At 50.3% G+C, this 21574-nt stretch overlaps 1 protein-coding gene across 1 annotated transcript in view; it reads right to left on the bottom strand.

Annotated features, from left to right (window-relative positions):
* DOCK1 (dedicator of cytokinesis 1) overlaps nucleotides 1–18040 on the bottom strand; it is a 557083-nt gene extending 539043 nt beyond the window's left edge. The window contains 1 exon segment of the mRNA XM_050803710.1: nucleotides 17818–18040. Within this exon segment, the coding sequence (XP_050659667.1) occupies nucleotides 17818–17863 (46 nt within the window). The 5' untranslated portion in view covers nucleotides 17864–18040.
* Between the last annotated feature and the right edge of the window lie 3534 nt (nucleotides 18041–21574).

Raw genomic sequence — 21574 nt, 5'->3', positions numbered from 1 at the left:
AAAACATGGGCTGACACATTTAAAAAGAATCTACAAAGGTGTTGCACATACGTGCAGGTAAGCAGTAGACTTTGGCAGGTAAATAAAATACCAAGTTTTTACAATGAAGTACTAATGCTACAGTATGTATGCCACGATTATTAAAACTTTGTCCTTCAGAAACACTTCATCCAATCCTTCATTTCCAGGGACTTAGACCCTTCACTCTGAAGGCTCTTTCCACGTTAATCCCACCTTTAAGTGCCTGTCTATAAATCACAGAGATCAAAGAGGGAAACTGTGCAGACAAATGTTCTAGAGCCCTTGACCACAACTGGCCCCCGCGGCAACTACTAGTCAGACGAAGACTGCAAAATGGAGATTTTATTTTCTGTTCTTCTGGAGGCAACATGGTGGAAAAAGCAAGAATCCTAAAGAATTGGATTTCTGTTAAATTGCTTTTTAACCTTGTGCTCAACTCTCCCCACCCTGCCATTTCAAGGGCCGTTTGCCTTTTTTAAGGCTCCGGACAGGGCTCCCCAGAGATGGTCCCCGCTCAGTTGCAGCACTCACAGCCTCCATTTCCTCAACTAGAAATCAAGGAGGGTGGGGTACCCTTCAACTCTAAAAGTCCATGGTTCTCCTATTTCTCTGCCTGCTTCTCTCGACACGTGGTATCTACCTCTGTTCAGGCTGCAATATCAAAATATCATAAACCAGGCAGCTCACAAACAACGGAAATTCATTTCCCACAGCTCTAGAGGTTGGGAAATTCCAGGACTGAGGGGCAGGTGGATTTGGTGTCTGGCCAGGGCCTGCTTCCTGGCTCATAGAAGGCACCCTCTCACTGTGTCCTCACAGGGTGGAAGGAACAAGCTCTCCGGGGCCTCTTTTAGAAGGACACTCAGTCCTCATGACCTAATCACCTCCCAAAGGCTCCATATCCTAATCCCATCACCTCGTGATTAGGTTTCTGTGTATGAAGTGGGGAGGGGGAGGGTATGGACCATCGCTCGTGGAGATGCTGAGAATGGCAGTCCTTTCTCAATGGTAGATTGCATGGAGAATGCCTAGGTTTGTTGTTGTTGTTGTTTTGAAACAGAGTCTTGCTCTGTCACCCAGGCTGAAGTGCAGTGGTGCCATCTCGGTTCACTGCAACTTCCACCTCCCGGGTTCAAGTGATTCTCCTGCCTCAGCCTCCCGAGTACCTGGGATTGCAGGCACCTGCCACCACACCCGGCTAATTTTTGTATTTTTAGTAGTTATGGGGTTTCACCATGTTGGCAAGGCTGGTCTCGAGCTCCTGACCTCACGTGATCCACCTGCCATGGCCTCCCAAAGTGGTGCGATTACAGGCGTGGGCCACCACACCCAGCCATGCCTAAGTTTTTCTACATCCTTTTAACTTTAATATAGTTTGCAACATTTTAATAACTAGCATACAACATTATTACAAAAATAATGGTCATTATTCTAAAACTAAAAGGTTCTAAGACTCTAGACCAGGGGTCTGCAAACCACAGTCTACAGGCCAAATCTGGCCCACAGCTTAGCTTTATACTGTCCATAAGCGAAGAATGGGTCTCATCTTTTACTCTCTTCTATTTTATTTTTTTAGATGGAGTTTCGTTCTTGTTGCCAAGGCTGGAGTGCAATGGCACAATCTCGGCTCAACGCAACCTCCGCCTCCCAAGCTGAAACGATTCTCCTGCCTCAGCCTCCCGGGTAGCTGGGATTACAGGCATGTGCTGCCACATCCGGCTAATTTTGTATTTTTAGTAGAGATGGGGTTTCTCCATGTTGGTCAGGCTGGTCTCGAACTCCCAACCTCAGGTGATCTGCCCGCCTCAGCCTCCCAAAGTGCTGGAATTACAGGCGTGAGCCACCGCACCCGGTCCTCATCTTGTTTTTAAAGGAGGTAAAACTAATATAACAGAAAATTAACCATTTTAAAGTATACAATTTAGTAGTGTTTAATATTTAGTACATTCCTAATGCTGTGCAACCACCACCTCTGTCTAGTTCTAAAATATTTTCATCACTGCAAAAGGAAACTCCAAAGCCACTGATACCATTTAGATGTCTATCCCCTCCAAATATCTTGTGGAAATGTGATCCCCAGTGTTGAAGGTGGGCCTGGTGGGAGGGGTTTGGATCACGCACATCCCTCCTGAATGGCTTGGCACCATCCTCCTGGTGAGGAGCGAGTTCTTGCTCAGTAAGTTCATGAGACATCTGGTTGTTTAACAGTGTGGCAGCTCCTCCCCTCTCTTGCTCCTGCTCTTGTCCTGTGATGCCCTGGCTCTCCCTTCCCCTTCTGCCATGATTGAAAATTTCCGGATGCCTCCCCAGAAGCAGATGCCAGCACTATGATTCCTGTACAGCCTACAGAAACATGAGCCAATTATAACTTTTTTTTTTTTTTTGGATGCAGGGTCTTACTCTGTCACCCAGGCTGAAAAGCAGTGATGCAATCTCACTCTTCTGCTCAGCCTGGAGTGCAATGGCGCAATCTCAGCTCACTGCAACCTCCGCCTCCCAGATTCAAGTGATTCTGCCTCAGCCTCCCGAGTAGCTGGTATTACAGGTGCGAACCACCACGCCCAACTAATCTTTTTTGTATTGTTACTAGTGACTGGGTTTCACCATGTTGCCCAGGCTGGTCTCAAACTCCTAACCTGAGGTGATCTGCCTGCCTCGGCCTCCCAACGTGCTGGGATTACAGGTATGAGCCACCATGCCCAGCCTGAACCTTTTGTAAAGGTAAGAGAAGCAGTGGGAGTGGAGAAGGCACAATAACATCAGTAACTGGTTGTGATCAGCTAGTTGCAAACACCACTGCGCTCGGACCAGCCTACGTGAACTGTTTCTCCTTCTGGGTGCGCACCTAAAAGAAGAATCACCGGGTCAGAGGATAGTTCTGGGTTTAATTTTTTAACATAGTATCCTTCATTTTGCCTCTTGGCCTGCAAAACCTAAAGTACTTATTTTCTAGACCTCTGCAGAAAAAGTCTGCCAATCTGTGCTCTAAAAAGAATTTTTTATTCCTTTTAGCTGTTTAATGCTTTATAATTACAAAGTACTTTAGCATATATATTATATATTTTGATTTCATTGGCTTTTCATCACTGCATTTGGGAGCAGAAAAGACTGGAGGCAGGACCCTCATTTTACAGATGATCAAGACCCGAAGGATCTGGGGAGCCCCACTGGGGTCCCACAATGACTAGGAGCTGGAAGTGGGACTCAAGCACAATCTCCCTTAAAAACCCACTTTTCCTTCTGTTCTTCCACCAGCTGATCCAGTCACTGCAGACAAACATATCAACACGGGGACTAGGAAAGTGTTTTACTGGAACATTTTATTAAGAAGGAACTTTAAAAGTGGCCTTGTAGCAATGTCAATGGGGGAAATTCTAGAACGTATTAAAATACCAGTGATATCCCCAAATCATCTGACGAGCACACAGAGTCGTGTAACTGACTTGCCCAACCCACCGACAATGCCACATATTTATCCAGCATGGACAAGGCACCCATCTTAGCTCAGGAAGCCAATCGGGATGGGGCCCTCAATGGGTGCTTCCCGCAGCCACGGGGGCTGCTGACCCCATCACCCACTGCATTCCTGAGCTGAGCCGACTCTGCCTTAGTCCTGGAAGTGGCGCCCCCTCCAAGACCTAATCCCCACCAACAGAAAGCTTGTGGTTCTCCAGGCAGCTCACGACATTTTGCTAAGATGAAACCTCTCCCTCTGCCTTCACTCAATCTTCGACAAGGCGTGCCAGGGACCACAGCAGGTGCTAGGAAGAGGGAAAGCAACAGGATTCAGCCCTCACCCTCAAGGGCTCTCCGTCTAGCAGGGGACATGGAGACACCACCTGCCCCCAGGGGACTGGAGGGGAAGCATGTCGCAGAACTGCAGAAAGCAACACGGGATGAGGCGGGGGTCATCCAGCCTGGGTTGGGATAAGAAAGCTTTTGTCCCTCAGAGCAACAGGGGCTGATGGCCACAGAGCCTGAGGATGGAAATAGCACAGACCATCATCGGGGTCACTTAAGTCTCAGGCCTCCTGCAAACACCCCACCTCCCCTTCCCTTTGGCCTCACTGGGCTGATCCTCAAAGCAACAACCCCCAAGAATAATGTGAAGAAATTTGGCCACTTGGCCATGGTGCCTGGAGGAACAAGACCATTCCTGCCTTTGAAAAATGGGCAGGAAAACACTTATGATGGTAGGAGGATGTGAAAATAAATCTTGTGAAGTTAATAGAAGCACAGCAATTTGAAAGAAAAATAATCACATTTCCCTCCTGCTAAATCGGTATTTGCCCCTAGTAAAGTCAATTATGTTAAAGAAAATAAGTTATTATTTTTCGAAAAATAAAAAAGAGGTTGATAAGTGCCTTTATTCCAGCAAATAAAACTCCAAGAAGCAAATGCTTGACCTGCTGCGTTTAGGAAGGTCTCTAAGCAGCCTGCGTGGGGTTTCTTAAAGGAGATGTTGGGATGAGCCACACAATTCCCGTTAATCTGCACATCACTCCTGGGATCAGACCTCAGGAGAAACTCATGTTTGTCTCTCAGAAGGGGAAAGAAACACTGCCAGCTCCTAATGATCTGTAGACAGCCAAGAAACTAGGCCGAAGGGCCCCCACACTCCCTTAGCTTTCTCCTCCTCCAAATCCTCCGTGCCCACCTGTCCGAATCCTCCGTGCCCACCTGTCCGAATCCTCCGTGCCCACCTGTCCGAATCCTCCGTGCCCACCTGTCCGAATCCTCCGTGCCCACCTATCCGAATCCTCCATGCCCACCTGTCCGAATCCTTTGTGCCCACCTGCACACTCTGCCAGAACCAAGTCGTTGGGGTTTCTAGCTTTTCTTCCCAAATATACAGAAGTGACTTTGCTGACTTTGCTGCTAATAACACAGTATCATTAGTAACAGTAAACAGCTGTTGAGTATTTACTGTGAGTTAGGCCATCCTGCCCCACTTAACCCCGGGACAGTTGGCAATGTCTGAGACATCCTGGCAATGTCAATGGGGGAAATTCTAGAACTTATTAAAATACCAGTCATATCCCCAAATCATCTGAAGAACATACAGAGCTGGAGGGGGACCTGCTCAGTGTCCAGCAAGGTACAGGACAGCTCCCCAGGGTGAAAAATTATCCTGCCCGGAATGTCAATAGTGCCGGCGCTGAGAAACTGTACTGACATGAAACAGCTCATCCAACTCTCCAGCAACTCTGTGCAATAAAAAGTACTATCGTCACCTTGGACAAGCACACCAGCCGGGCACAGGGGGCTACAGTCACGCACCAGCAGGCAGCAGCAGCGACATGCAAGCCCGGGCATCAGCGGAGCCCCCGCTGCATGCTGGCAATCAATCCCAGGCATCAGTGGAGTCCCACTGCACGCTCGCAATCCCGGGCAGCCTCCCCTGGAAATCAATCCCAGGCATCAGTGGAGTCCCACTGCACGCTCGCAATCCCGGGCAGCCTCCCCTGGAAGTCCCTTCTTTGTGTTGATGCCACTTAATATTCACAGGGACCAGGCAATGAGCCTCAGGCAGGTCACTTTGCGGGCAGCACAAGCTCTCAATAGGCAGAGCTGAGTCCCTCTCATCCAGATGAGGGCTACCTACTGCAGGTCCAAGCTCCTAACAACTACGCCTGGCTGACAAGAACTCATACCCAAAGCTCCATCCCCCCAGAATCTGCTCTAGAGGGTTCTGGCTAAGGAACTAAAGAAGGAAAACTCACAGCTCTCTGCGTTCTGGGGGAGACAGGCCTCTAATGTCCTTAACCCTGACTTCTTAAACCTGGCCCCGGGTGCACACAGTCCTCGCATCTCCTCCCTACTCTCCTCCTCCTCCTTCCCACTTCCACCTAGGACTCCCAGGCCCTAAGGACTCAAGACCATTCTCACTGGGCCCTCAGTTCTCGCACAAGCCTGTCCCCACAGCCCGGGATGGAACAAAGGGCTGTCTCTTCCAGAAGGGGTCCGGAGGCCAATGTGATGAGGCCAGCAGTGCCCGGGACCTGACCCAGATCAGCCACAGACCCTGTCAAGCTGAGGCAGGGGAGCGGGAATTGCAGACTGTAACCTGGGACCAGCCAGGCACCCAGCTGGACAGGAGTGGATCTGGGAATGAGGCCAGGATGGCCACGAAGGGCATTTTAAAGGGCTTCCAGGCTGGCCGCAGGCACCCACAGTCTGAGGACATCTGATCAGAGAACCAGAATGAATGACAGGCCCTGAGAAGACAAAACCTGAATGTGTTGGTTTAGCTGTGAAAAAATACAACATCGACAGTTCATTACCCACAAGCCCAAAATACCCACAAAGTTCCCAAACCCAAAGAGATGTCTGTAATTCATTTAATAGCAAAAGTCTAGCCTGAGTAGAGAGGAGCTAATGACAGATGGCTTCCCTCGTGTTGTGAATGTTCACACACTCATGGCAGCGGAATCAGTGTGCTCGACGCCAGGGTGTTGCCCAGAGCTGCTCGGGGGTGTCCGGCACGGGAGCCACAAGCACAGCTCCCACCTGTCTCTCCGCACTGTGACAAACTGGAATTCTGAAACACCACTGGCCTCGAGAGTTTCAGATATGGAAGAGTTGGCTGTATCAGACTATAAACCCCATGAGGGCAGCTGCGGATACCAATGTCTAAGAACAGAGCTGACAAGCAAACAGAAAGGAAGGAAGAAAGAAGGGAAGGAAGGAAAGGACAGGGAGAAGGAAGGAGGGAGGGAGGAAATAAAAGAGGAAAGGAAGGAGGAAAGAAGGAAGGAGGGGAGGAAGAAAGGACAGAAGGAATGAGGGAAGAAGGGGAGAAGGGCGGGAAGAAATGAGTTATTTCGAGGCAGAGTCTTCTTTAACTTTTCTGTGGCTTAGGACAGAGGTTCCTAACCGAGGCTGAAACATACAGGGTTCATCACCATTCGTCTCTATACATAGGTTACACAGCAGCCCAGGCTAGCTGCTTATGCAAGATGTTCATCTACTCACAACATAATCAATTACTAGAAAATTTGTCTACTAGTAAGTAAAATAAAAATTATAAAACTTTAAGGAAAGTGAAACTCAAAATGCCACACTGCCCTTTTCCAATTTAAAACAATCACCAGAAACCGTATATTTTCTCTATAAGAAGTTAATATTGACTGTATAACAGTTTAACATGAATAGCCCAACACTGAGTAGTAGTTTCTCTTCTCAAAGCTCTTCCACACACACTATCCTGCTGTCTCCCCTGGGCAGAGCTGAGATGCACAGATGTGCTAAGACACGCCCTAACTCCAGGTAAGCGGCCCGGGGTTCAGGGAGGGCAGAGGAGGCAGCAGTAAGTGCTGTACCCAGGAATACCAGACCCCATTATTAAGGCTCCCAATCCAGTGCTCTAAACTCCACACCACAGTGTCCCAACGCCTAACTTTTAAGTCACTGTTGCTCTCCTTGATTTAATTTTATAGCCTTTTTCATTGCATACATACTCAGACAAGTGTTATTTCAGAATATAAAGATTCCATTCTATAAAGACAAAAAACACTTAAAAACAAAGACACAGTTCTCATTAGCAAGCTTTAGTACACAGCCCTCTGAGGCCAAAAGAATTTTAAATAGCACAGCAAAGGGGCCTGGGGTTTGCATGTGTTTTTGGATGGTGGGAATAGGAACAGCCAGATAGATATGAAAAGGACACATTGAGGCCAGGCACGGTGGCTCACACCTGTAATCCCAGCACTTTGGGAGGCCAAGGTGGGCAGATCACGAGGTCAGGAGATCGAGACCATCCTGGCTAACACGGTGAAACCCTGTCTCTACTAAAAGTACAAAAAAATTACCGGATGTGGTGGTACGCGCCTGTAATCCCAGATACTTGGGAGACTAAGGCAGCAGAATTGCTTGAACCCAGGGGCGGAGGTTGCAGTGAGCCAAGATTGTGCCACTGCACTCCAGCCTGGGCAACAGAGCAAGACCCCGTCCCCCACAAAAAAGAAAGAAACACACTGAGAAAGCAGCACTGCTCTTGGGCTTGGTACACCCTGAAGAATATCCTGAAATCTATAGGACGTAAGTAGCAAAATACACCCCAAGGAAAAAGGCGGCATCTGTCCTTGGCATCACTTCCATCTTTATAGGGACATGAACATCTGTTCTGCCAACTGACTTTCAGGGTGAAAGTCCTGAGGATATACAATCTCTGTGCTCAACGTCAATGAAGCTGAAGAGTCCAGACTAACACTCCTCCTGGTAATGGAAAATAAGCATTAGTAGGAACACGTGGAGGAGACCACCGAATCCACATTCCCCTCTTCCTGCGAGGTACACAGTCAGATTACACTTCCCACCCCACTGGCCGCAGGTCTGACCAGAGACTCAGGTCAAGGTGAGAAAATGTGAGCAGAAGGGATGGATACCACCTACAGCCCGGGCCAGAAAGAAAATCTATGCACAGTCCTCATCTCTTCCTTTCCCCATCTACAGATTGAACGGCAAAGGGCCCAGGAGCCTCGTGGAGGGCAGACTGGCAGGGTCGAAGGAGGCAGAGTCTCTGAATGGCTGGGCAGAGCAGAGCAGAGCTCCTGCTCACCCTCCCCACCGCCTGCTATGACACAAATGAAAAACAAACTTGTATTGTATGAAGCCAGTAAAATGTTGGGGCTGTTTGTTACAGCAACTAACCCTTAGTCAGAAAGGAAATCATGACTGTTACATACATATACCTAAGTTTACCTAGTGTAATCAATTAAGTTAAATCACTCCCCTGGGTGTGGTGGCTCATATCTCCAATCCCTGCACTTTGGTCAAGAGTTTGAGACCAGGGCAACATAAAAAGACCCTTTCCCAATCTCTTTTAAAAAGTTTTGTTTAATTAGCCAGACCTGTAGTCCCAGCTACTCAGAAGGCCAGGGTGGGAGGATCACTTGAGCCTGGAAGTTCAAGGCTGCAGGGAGCTATGATCTCATCACTGCACTCCGGTCTGGCCAGTAGACCAAGGTCCTGTCTATAAAAATAAATAAATAAAATACAATTTAAAACAGAAACAAATCACTCAAGATGGCATATAAATTTTCCATCACACTCCTCAGGAGATGCAGCAAGAAATCATAGGTCTAAACAGCAACTGCAACTAGATAAAGACTCAAGGTAACATTTCTGATGAGAGATGTAGAGATCTGCCTTCATCCTGTCCCTTCAGGGCCCCCCAGCAATCAATAAGAACTACAGTCCCTGATCTAACCTCAGAACTAACATTAAAATTCTGACCAGCACTTTGCAACAGGCCGGGGCTACAGAAGCAATGCGGCCCAATGCAGCAGGGCTGGGGAGAGCCTGAATTAAGCTAGAGATTCAGTCCCGGGCAACACGGCCTTCTACTTACAAAGCAATCAATAAAGGATGAAAGAAACTAACATTATCAGGCACAGACCACGGGCCCGGTTTGGGCTAGGTTTTCTCTTTCTCCTAAGAAGGGCCCAAAGAGGTTGGCATTATCACCATTTTTACAAAGGAGAAACTCAGGCTTAATGTAAATAACCCCCATGGTCACACGCCTAATAAAACACAAGGCTGATATTCAAAGACACATCTCTACACCTCTAACCTGAGCTGTTTTGACAAGCACATGCTATATGCCAAGAGAAAGGACCCTTTTCTCCTCAAGGCACCCAAATGAAACTTTAACAAACTGACAGGCATCTGTCTGGGGTGAAACCATCTGCCTTTTGAAGGTGGGGAGTGCCTGCGTGGACACTCGGTTTCCCACGTGCATGTGAGCATGTGGATACCTGCAGAGTGCCAGGCCAAAACTGAGCTTGTAAGTCATCATCAAGAAGCCCGGTGTCATTTATTTCACAAGCCAAGCCCCCTCCCTTGCCCCATTGGCCCCTGATATTAAAGCGCTTTTCTGACTGCCCAAGGCCATGGAGGGCTGTGATTGGTGTGAGTGGGGGAGAGAAGCCAGCCTCCTGGGCTGTGGAGAAGAACAGTGCCCCCTGGAGTTGTGTGGGACAGCCCTGCGTCACTAAGTGTGCGACACCAGCATCAAAGCCCGGGTTTTGCCATCACTGTCCAACTGGGATTCCAGAGCCAGTATGAGGGTGGTTGCCCTACTCATGCTACAAAAACATAAATGATAAGAAAGTGGAAATAAATCCAAGCAGGATGTGTGAATATCCTAATGCTAAATGCAGCTGAAGCCCAGGTAGGTTGAGCTCGAAGAGACTGAGCCAAGCTCACAGAATGATCACACTTAAAAAGAACTGCTCTGAAGTTCCTGTTGGGGTGCCAACCAACTGATTGCGTTGTTCTGTCACTAATTTGATTACAAGGAATTTCCAGATCTGAATACAGAAACAAATCAGAGTCCATTAGAAAGCTCCTAACCTCCCTGGAGTCCAGTAGCACCAGGACCCACAGCCTTGCAGGAAAAAAAAAAAAATTCAAAGGCCACTAAAGACAGAGTTCCGGAAACTGTAGATGAAAAGTTTTATGTTATCAAATTCACACCGTTATGGGCTACATTTTGTCCCTCCAAATCCATATGTCAGTGTTCTAACCTCAGAAATTCAGCATCCTGGATGTGTCACTGTATTTGGAGGCAGGGAATTTAAAGAGGTGACTAAGTTAAAGTGTGGTCTTTAGGGTGGGTCCTTTTCCAGTATGAGTAGTGACTTTTTTTTTTTTTTTTTTTTTTTTGACAGAGTCTTACTCTGTCACCCAAGTTGGAGTGCCATGGCATGATCTCAGCTCACTGCAAGCTCTGCCTCCCGGGTTCATGCCATTCTCCTGCCTCAGCCTCCCGAGTAGCTGGGACTACAGGCGCCGCCACCATGCCCGGCTAATTTTGTGTATTTTTAGTAGAGACGGGGTTTCACCGTGTTAGCCAGGATGGTCTCAATCTCCTGACCTCGTGATCTGCCCACCTTGGCCTCCCAAAGTGCTGGAATTACAGACATGAGCCACTGTGCCCGGGTTTTTGTTTTTTTTGGGGGGGGGATGTATTTTCGCTCTTGTTGCCCAGGCTGAAGTACAATGGCACAATCTCGGCTCACTGCAACCTCTGCCTCCCAGGTTACAGCGACTCTTCTGCCTCAGCCTCCCCAGTAGCTGGGATTACAGGCGCCCGCCACCACATCTGGCTAATTTTTTGTATTTTTAGTAGAGATGGGGTTTCATTATATTGGCCAGGCTGGTCTCTAACTCCTGACCTCAGGTGACCTGCCCACCTCAGGTGACCTGCCCACCTCAGCCTCCCAAAGTACTGGGATTACAGACGTGAGCCACCGAGCCTGGCCATAGTGGCCTTATAAGAAGAGGAAATGAGGACACTGACACACACAGAAGGAAGACCATATGAAGACACAGTGAAGACAGCTGTCTGTAACCCAAGGAGAGAGGTCTCAGAAGAAACCAACTGCCAAAACACCTTGACTCCAGCATTGCAGAAAGGTGAAGAAACACAGTCCTGTTGGTTAAGCCACCAGGTCTTGTGGTCCTTTGTTATGGTAGCTCCAGTCAACACACAAATTCCACACTGATTTCAACATCAGCCCCAAAGCACTTCCCAGGACATCAATAAAAGCAAATTGAAGAACAGTGGCTGATGGCGAATACAATCCATTTGCATAACAATGTTTCCAAACTGCCTTAAGGTGCATTAATTAGTTCCTGTGAACTCCCATCAGCCCAGCCTCAGTGAGGCAAAGCCCACAGTACCATCCTGAACAGCGCTGCTTCAAAACGGGGAAACCAGACTGGAAGAGGTTCAAACACTCACCCTGGGTCACATGCATGAAAAGTGGCCTTGTCAAGGCTAAAACTCAAACTCTGACCCCTCCTGGGGTCGCCTCCTCATTTCCTCCCTGAAGGCCTTCCAGATGCACTGAAGGGTCTGAAAAGTGAACATCCTGACAACCACATCTTGACAAGGGACCGCCTAGTGTTAACCGTGGTCTCCACACTGCTGCATGTGCCCAGTGAGCCTTCCACTCCGTGATGTCTCTTCAAACTGGATCAAAGTCCTCCCCTGAACACACTCGACAATTTCACAGCTCAGTGGACCCGCGCATACCGCGCCCCACCAGCACCCTCTGGATCCGCCACCTTCTCCTGTACTGCGGCAGCACAGGAAGCTGCACGCTGGCTCCCAAATGAAACCAAGGCAAATGCAAAATCCAACTACAATGAAAGACAACTACACACCTACACAAGCAGTAAGGACAGTGACAAATGATGGCAAGGATTCCGAGAAATCTACAATCACATATATGCTGCTGGTGGGAATGTGAACTGGCACAGTTACTCCAGGCAAGTTTGGCAGTTTCTTAAAAAGCTAAACATCCAACTACCAGACAACTCAGCCTCTGCACTCCTGGGCATTTATCCCAGAAAATGAAGACTTAGGTTCACACTAAAACCTGTATGTGCATGTTGACAGCAGCTATATTTGTCACAGCCAAACCCAGATGTCCTTCAACAGGTGAAGAGTTAATCTGGGGCATATCCAAACCATGAAACGATACTCAGCAAAGCAGCAAAATCCTGGTGAATATCCAGAGAGAGATACTGAGTGAAAGAAGCCAATCCCGAAAGCTTAACTCCTATGCAATTTCATTAATGAAACACTCTTTAAAGGACAGTATTATAAAAACACAGAACAGGCAAAGGGTAGCCATGATTTGAGGGGAGAAAGGCGTGAAGGGAGGTACATAAGGACAACTGAGGGGTGCTTGCGGTGCTGGAAATGTTCTGTACCTTGACTATCGATGTCAATATCCCAGTCGTGATGCTGTACTACAGTTTTACAAGACATAACCTTAGGGGGAACTAGTAATGGCTACTCATGATCTCTCTGAATTATATTTTACACCCACATTTGGCTATAATCATCTGAAAATACAAAGTTTAATGCAATCATCTGAAAATACAAAGTACAGAGAAGAAGGGAAAAGGGAGGGAGGAAAGGAGAGTGGGGACAGTGTACAAGCGTGCACTTGCTACAGCGATAGCCCTGGGGCGCCAGCACCACACCCAGCAAAGGACACCCACACAGCCTATTTCTTCCTCCCCATTTCACTACCTGCATCCACAGAGGTGATAAATGAACAAGAGACAGAACTACTGACACACGCTAAGACAATCCTGATCAGATGTCTGGTATCCTAGGCAAACAATGGCATAGAAATAAATTTAAATTTTTTATGTTTCCAAAGTAAAATCAGGTTTGTAGAAATATAATATGCCCTGATTTGGTTTTGCTGCAACTCCAGTGAATGAAAATGCCTGCATTTCTATTTACTTATGATCAAATCTAATTTTTCTTCCCCAAAGTAGCAGCTTGCTTGCTACTCTAGATAACAAAAGTGATCTCTTTTCAACTCCCACGCTCCCAAATTTATTTGGATATCACACAATTCTTAGCAATTATCACCGCTCAGAGCTAATGTGAACGCATACAAGTCAGGTTCCTCACACTGAGCAAATGTGACTTCCAACCCCATTAGAAAGTAAAACATACCATCAAGAAATCAACTTTTGAAGAAAGGCATTTTTTCGGCAACCTGTTAAATGCACACAGAAGCCACTTGTCGCTACGTTTCTAAACTTTGTGCTTTATTAAATAAAAAGTTAATAAAAGCAATGCTTCACTGAGTACTTGGCATATCTTGAACACAGTGCTAAATTCTCTGCCAACATCATCTCGACGAGTCCTCACAACTCAGCAGCAAGCAGGCTTAGTTCCACTTCACAGATGAGAAAACCAAGGCTAAGAAGTATGAGTAATTTGCTCCAGCATCCCATTATGAAGAAGAGTAGTGCCAATGCCCCATCCCGTTTGAGAGCTGTACGTACCCTGGAAGTGGCCGAAGTGAAGAGCACACTTGGGTTCTCCACCTTCAATGAACTTAGTAACAGATCTCAAGGGTGCAGAGAGCCTCACCCTGCAAGCTTCTCTCCCATCATCTGTATTAGTTTTCCACTGCTGCCATAACAAATTACAACCTAAGCAGCTTAAAAACCACACAAATTTATTATCTCAGTTCCACAGGTCACATGCCCAGCGGCTCAGGGTCTCAAAATCAAGGTATTGGCTGGCTGGGCTCTTAGCAGAAGGCCCTGGGAGGAAATCTGTTTCCAAGCTCATTCAGGGTGTTGGCAGGATCCAATTCTTTGTGACTGTAGGACTGAGGTTTCCATGCTGGTCATCAGCTAGGGGCCTCGCATAGCTCCCTGAGGCCTCCCTCTGGTCCTTGCAAGTGAGTCCCTACATCTCAGGGCCAGCAACTGTGCCTCCAAACATAGGCTCTTCTGACTGCCTGTTTCATAACTTTCACAGCCAAAGTTCCCTGTGCCCATGTGGATGGTCCTGACGACCAACTCCAGGTGACCTGAATCACATCTGCAAAGTCCCTTTTGCCACGTAACGTATCAAATTCACAGAGTCTGGGGATTAGGGCATGGACCTTTTCGGGGACCATTATTCTGCCTTCAACACCATCGCTGAGATGTGAGTGAGCACATGGTCTTCACATGTGATTCTAGAACATACTGCATCTTTTCACCTCATCTTAGGAACAGGATCCATAGGAACATAATTTTATTGATGTTGGGACATAAGACTGCCTACTGGGCTGTGAGGGAAAAGATCACCTGGCCAGTGTGACAGCTAAGTCAAGGTTTACGCCTGTTAATAAGCCAGGCCCGTAAATATGACCCACCAACTCAAAGCCAAGGGGGAAACACGTGCTGCTTAAATTTCACAGGCAGCCCCCAGTGGAATGAATCAGCAGGAACCAGCATTTCCTGCCTTTGCAGAAGGAACCCCAGATCAGCTGTTTACTCCTTTCCCAATTTTACAAAATAAACAACTGAAGTATCTCATTTACAAACAATGCTTCTAACAGATTCCCAGTACTTGCAAACAATAAGCTGTGATTCATGTTTCCAAATGAGATGGAGTTTTATCATTTTCTTTCCCCTCGTGATTCATTCATGGGCCAAGTGGCCAAAGTGGAAGTGTGGTCCACCCACAGAGCCACCAGAGTGCCTCCAGGGAAACACAGCACTGTTGTTAAGCTCCGAAAAATGCTGGTGTTGGTAAGGGTGGTGGAGGGGTCCTCCAGTAATTTTCCCTTAGGTGGAAACAGCCAATCACCTACTGGAAATAAATCCCTACATCCCAGCACCTACATCCTTCCCAGTCAGCACCCTCTGTGAGAACCACTAAAATCCTCCCACTGCACACTTCCAGACAAGTGGGGAGTCTGGGACGGCCCCAAAGCGCTCATGCTCAGCTCCTCTCCCACCCTCCCTGATGGGGGACTCTGGTTAAAGTGCACTGGATGCCGACGGAGTGGTGCTGTCTCATTATCGTCTACCCAGCGAGATGTCATCTGCACTCAGTGAGAGGAAGCACAGCAGCCACTCTCTCCTCTACCTTCAGCCCTTCACATCTTTCCTGGAATTTCCTGGCAAAACCATCCCAGATACTTTTCACCTTTTAAAATTTTCCAACACTGTTATCTGTGTTTTCTTAACTTTTTTAAATGTATTTTTTCTTAATCAAACATGGAGTTTTCTTAAAACCAAAGTATTAGCAAGAGGTGTGATGTTAGAAGTCACCACCATGAGCGCTGGTGAAGCTTCTGCAAGGTGTGAGACTCAAGGGCACCGCCCCATTCTGGCCCATAGCCTCCTCCTCAGCAAGGAGACCCCGTTCTCCCATCTATGAACATTCTTTTCAGTCTTCTCCAGACCATCCAGCTACGCTATAGGATCCTCACTGACACCACCCAGGTCTCTTTGGGAGCAGATGAAGGGTAACAAGGTCTCTTAAAATGTGGTGTCCCAAAGAGAAGCCCTGCCCATCTGCAGGCAGTCACAGGACACTGTAGCAGCTGAACCTGAGGGGGCCACACTTCACATCCAGGAGGCACCACTTACTAGTGATGTGAGCTCGGGCAAGCAATCCACCTCTTCCTTGCCTCTGTAGAATGGGAGCAGTGATGGCCCCCACTGCATCCCCAATGGCCATTACTGCACCCTTGCCATGGGCGCTTGAGTTGCTTCCTCAGCAGGGCCAGGGCTATGGGATGCCTGCTCCTCTGCCAGCCTCTTGCCTCTCCCAACTATCCACCTCCTCCGCGCGCGCTCTCTCTCTCTCTCTCTCTCTCTCTCTGCGTGCTAGTGCTAGTTCCCTGGAAGTCAGTCCTCAACTCTCTCCTTTACACATTACTCCCCAAAGGACCCCCACTGTCTCCACACCCCAAGTATTCTCAGCTGGAATCTCCACCTTGAACCTCCCTCCTCCGATGCAGGCTGAAGGCACGTGCCAAGTGCCCCAGACTGAATCCATTAGGTGGTGCATAGGGTGCAGGTTAGAGTCTGCACACAGACGAGCTCTCCTGCACTTTTGTGAATGTATCTGAGCCTCGGTTTCCTCATCTGCAAAATGGGGAGATGGGGAGGAAGCTCAGCCATAACGGTCTTGAAGCAAGGAGGCCCCCTCTATGCCTCCCAGCATGTGGAACAAGCTAAGTGCAGGCCCGGTGGGACCCAGGGCTGTCCCAGCACTGTCCCCACGACCACTGTTCAGCTGGCTCCGTGGTCAGGGCCCACTGTAAGTCATTAACAGCACAGAGAAGCAACTGTTCACAGAAAGGAGAGCGCTCCGGGAACAAGGGCGCTTCCCAAAAGTCAGAGGGCCAGGATTCGAATCACACCAGCAGAGGCGCAGGCAAGTCACTGCCAGTGCAGGCCCAGCACGGGCCAGGCACAGAATGGGCGCGGGGCTGCTGCTGAGACGGTGCCCTCGGAGGACACAGCGTGGGCTATGGGAGGCCATCAAAGGTCTTTCCAGTCGGGCCGACTGGCCTGGAGAAGGCAGGCGGTCAAGGATGTCTGTGGATGGTGGGACGGGGAAAAGCAAGCCCGAAAACCAAATGGGAAGATCCCGGACCCCGGAGAGCAGGAGAGCAGCCACGGCAAGGTCCCGAGACCAGGCGCACAGGTCAGGAGGAGGTGGGGGTCCGCAGGCCTCGGCGGCGGGCTGCGGGTCCCCAGCGGACCGACCCGTCTGTTGTGCCCCAAGGGAACGCCTCCCTCTCTGGAATGCGCACTCGGGTCCGAAATGTAAACTTGCAACCCGACTCCTTCCATCCCCCCTCGGAAGCGACAAAGAGCCGCGGAGCAAAAACAGGCCCCCGCTCTCCCGGACGGGTCTCCAGGTCCGGGCCCACAGGGGCGCTCGGCCGCTCGCCTTCTCTCCAAGGTCCCACACGGTCCCCAGCGAGACCGCCGAGGGGCAAGGGGCGCCGGCCACCCGGGTCGCGCCCGCTCCTCCCCGCCGGGAAAGGGCGGAATTCTCCGCTCTGACCGCGCCGACCTGAGCCCGCCCACCCAGAGCCCGGACGCGGGACGCAAGTTCGTCCAAGCAGCAGAAGCCACCGCGAGACAGTGACCCCTGAGCTTCCCTGACGGGCCCAGCCGTGCAGAGAGCAGCTCAGGGGGCTCCGCTGCAGGGGTCCCGAGGAGCGGGCGTCGGAGGGGACACCCTGGGGAGGGACGCCCTGGGGAGGGACGCACCCGCCCCCATTCCCACCCTACCCCCTCCTGTTCCCGACCCGGATTCCCCGGGCTGGAGCGGACGCTGCGGGGGCGCGGGGCGGCGGGGGGCGCTGGACACTGCGCGCGGGGCGGCGGCGCGGGCGGAAGCGCCTCTCCCTGGCCCGGCGGCCGCTCGGGGCGGCAGCAACAGGCTCCCGGCACACCCGCCCCGCCGGAGCCCGGGCTTGGGGCGAGAGGCGCGGCGGCAGCGCTGCTCACCCACGCCGTACTTCTCCTCGCGCTTGGTGGGCACCCAGCGCGTCATGGCGCCGCCGGAGCCGCCGCGGGTCGGGCAGGAAACTCCGCGTCTAGGCCGCCATTTTCCATTCCTTTCGAGCCGCGACAGGATGGGGAGGAAAAAGTTTGCGGCGGAGGCGGCGTCATGTGGGACGGGGCGGGCGGAGCGTCGCGGGCCGGATGGGAAAGGCCGGGAGCGCCGGCGGGAGGCGGGACGGCAGCGGGCTCTGCGCCCGCCCTCGGCGCGGACCCTGGGCCCGGACCCCGCGGCCGCCGGGCGCCCCTTCCTCGGTCCCCGTGCGCCCAGCCCCGCGCCCCGCACCCGGGCACCCCCGCGGGTTTCTCCTGAGTTTCTGGAGCTCCCGGGGCTGGCGCTCACACTGTGAGAGGGGTGCGCCCTTGGTGGGGCGGGACGGGCGGGGGGTTTCTACGCGGGGTAGGAAACGGGCGGCTTGCAAGGCGCGGGGTTAGGCCGGAGCCAGGTGGTGCGAGGTCCCCAACTCGGATTCCTCCCTAGTGGAGAATCCCGGAGCAGAGCAAACAGCAGAAGCCCTGGGAAGGGCCCTCCTGAGCACGTGGCTCATTCATTCATTGATTCAACCAGTGTTACCTGAGCGCCTGCCCACCCATTGCCCGAGTGTGCTGGGGGAGGGACGCGTCAGGTAACAGCACAGGTAAGTGCCGGCCACTCAAATGGGGTGAAAAGAGGTGGCACAGCGCTGCCGAGGGAGTGCGTTCCCGACAGATGACCTCTTGCTTGGGTACTGAATGAGTGGAGTTTTCCAGAGAGACCAGGAGGAAGCAGTCGCAGAAACCTCAGCCCGGCTTGGCTTTGCAGAAGCTGATGCTAGAGTAGTTGTGGGACTCAGGATCTGAGGAAGAGAGAAGCCGGGAAAGGAAAGCCCAGGCCACGCGTGGGGCTCAAGAACGGCATCCTCGCCCAAGATGGGAGTTCTCAGGCCCCGGTGTTTCTCTTGACAGTAAAAGGTGGGGGCTTCAGATTTCTCCAAGGGAAAAGTTAAAGCAACACACACCTATTTATTTTTACTGCAATTTCAGAAAAGAGAGGTTAAAACCAAGAAATGGACAAAGCCTCCGAATGAAGGCAGCCCTTTAAATGGAGTAAATTTGGTTTCATGACACATTAATGGGGCGTCTTCTCTCCAAAGACACAGAGACAACTGCACTAGATTAGGGGGCCATCAGGGATTGGAGGAACGAAGGTAAAAAGAAGAAGGTAAGAAAAAGAGGTCCCTACCTCTGTGGGGTAGGGACAGTGCTGAACAGCAGGGCTCGGGAGCCCACAGGGAGGTGGCCAGAATGGCCACAGGGCCTGGGGAGGACCAGGTGGGGCACCATCCTGGGTGGCGAATGCCCATCACCTACCCTAGGGGCCACCCAGAATGCAGATTAAATAAACATTCAGGAATGGCAGCGGAGCTTTTCCATTTTCGTGGGTTTAGAGGGAACCTGTTGCGTTCAAGAGGATAACGTGGGACCTGAGCATTCTGGTAAGTCAACCCCACATTCATGGAAAGCCACGGGCTCTGTTTTACTGATAAGGAACTGAAATCCCACAGAGGAAGTGGCCAGGCTCACTCACACACAGCATGCACTTGAAGCTTTCTGTGGAAATCAGAAACCTCCAGGCTTCGGGCGCTGTGGTGGTGGCCTGGTGACTCCGACCCCCTGAAGGAGAAGCATCTGTGAAGGTGCTGTCCACGAGAAGTAGGGTGCTCTATGATAAAGGACATGGTGGCCTGACCTGCTCCAGAGCAGTGAGGGCTCCCTTGAGGAGATAAGATAAACCCAGACTTTAAGGATAAGTGGAAACCAGCTAGGTGAACTGGAGTGGGAACAGCACGTGCAAAGGCCCTGGTTTAGGAAGGAACACCACTCCTTCAGAGCACGGAAAGGCCAGGATGGCCGAAGCACAGGGAACAACAGGAAAGTGACGTAAATTGAGACTGCAAGATGTAGAAGAAGGGCCTTATTGGTCGTGCTAGGAATTTGGAATTCTGCAAAGAAGCCTGGGAAATAGATTTTGGTGACACTTGCCTTCTCTTTAATGCGCAGTTTCAATTCTGTTGGTGTGATTCTGCATTGGAGATGGCATGCTGTAATGAATGGCCAGGAGCTTATTAAGAGTCATGTAGACTTGGGAGGCCTGACCTTGCCATGCCGAGCTGCATGGCCACCCTCCTGTTTCTGGCTATTCTGTTTCTAAACCTTGGGGTTCTGACATTCCTACATATAAACTAGGGGTTGTAATATGAACCTCACAGGTCAGTCTTAGGATTGTAAGAGGAGACGTGACTGCATGTGGAAGACATCGTAAAGATGTGCTTCCTCATCTCACCCTACTTCCAGGTTCTTTGATAACCTCATGGTTCCCATTTTCTAGAACAGTTGCCGCTTGCACTCAGATAAAGGGGACTCACTGCGTTAATAAGTGTAGGCAGGATTTGCATACTTTTGGTAGACCATCATATAATACATTTATAAATCAGAATCTTAAAACTCCAGGTGGAGCCGGGCACAGTGGCCCATGCTTGTAATCCCAGCATTTTGGGAGGCTGAGGCAGGCAGATCACTTGAGTCAGGAGCTCGAGGCCAGCTTGGCCAACCAGGGTTTTAGTAGAAACCCTGTCTGTACTGAAAATACAAAAATTAGCTGGGTGTGGTGGCACACACTTGTAGTCCCAGCTGCTCAGGAGGGGGAGGCAAGAGAATTGCTTGAACCCAGGAGGCAGAGGTTGCAGTGAACCAAGATCGCACCACTGCATTCCTGCCTGTGTGACAGAGCGAGACTGTCTCAAAAACAAACAAAGCAGAACAACTCCAGGGGGACCATGGGCCAGGTTTTTGTGATTGTGGCTTCAGTCCCTTGATTGCAACATGTGCCCACGTTTGGCCAAGATGTACCTGTAGCCATAGTCCTGGAAGCTCTGAGAAGATTCGTCAGCATCCCTGGGGTGTTTGGGCAGTGGTCTCATCTTGTGGCTCTAAATCAAGTCCATGGCCCTCTCTCACTGTCCTGTGGTTGCATAAACTCAGAGCTGGCTTCGTCTCCAATTCCAGGAGCCCCAGAGGTTGTGGCCTGTTGACATTTTTACCTCCTGAGTCAATGTGGCTGGACCACAGGTCTCAGTTGCCCTCCCAGACATCTTGCAGGACTTGGGTCTGTGCCATGCTTGTGGGTGTGACCAGCCCGAGAATGCTGAGGCTCTCAGTTGCTCGGTGCTGCCTGTCACTGGGATTTCAGAGTAGTGGCCCCCCGTCTCCAAGATACAACAGAATCTTGCTTCAGAGCCATGAAGAACATAATTAATATTACAGTTTTAAATCTTGAAAATTATAGTTTTAATTTTTTCAATTCAAAAAAATTTCACACATTTGCACTACAAATTCAGGAGGTAAACTCAGCAAAATCTTTCCTGGTGGAGGTACCAGAAGGCACAGTGAGTCAGTGGGGCATGTTTCTCAGTTGGTGGGGAGATGAGAATGGGGCAGGGATGTGGAGATTTTATGCAGGAAAAGGGGCCTGACCACACATTGCTTACCCTTTGAAAGGGGAGGAACAAGGTCTTGCAGGGAGGCCTATGCCCACTGCCTCTTGGATCCAGTGGCAGATCTGGGCATCATACTGGATGACCAGGCATGTGGTCACAATGCACAATGCCACCCTGCCCAAAAGTATATATTCAAGACTTTAGACCCAACTTCCTGCTTACAGGAA

The sequence above is a fragment of the Macaca thibetana genome, chromosome 9, assembly GCF_024542745.1.
Source record: "Macaca thibetana thibetana isolate TM-01 chromosome 9, ASM2454274v1, whole genome shotgun sequence".
Lineage (NCBI taxonomy): Eukaryota > Metazoa > Chordata > Mammalia > Primates > Cercopithecidae > Macaca > Macaca thibetana.
Note: the sequence above shows the minus strand (reverse complement) of the source record. Positions and strands in the feature narration are given on the sequence as shown.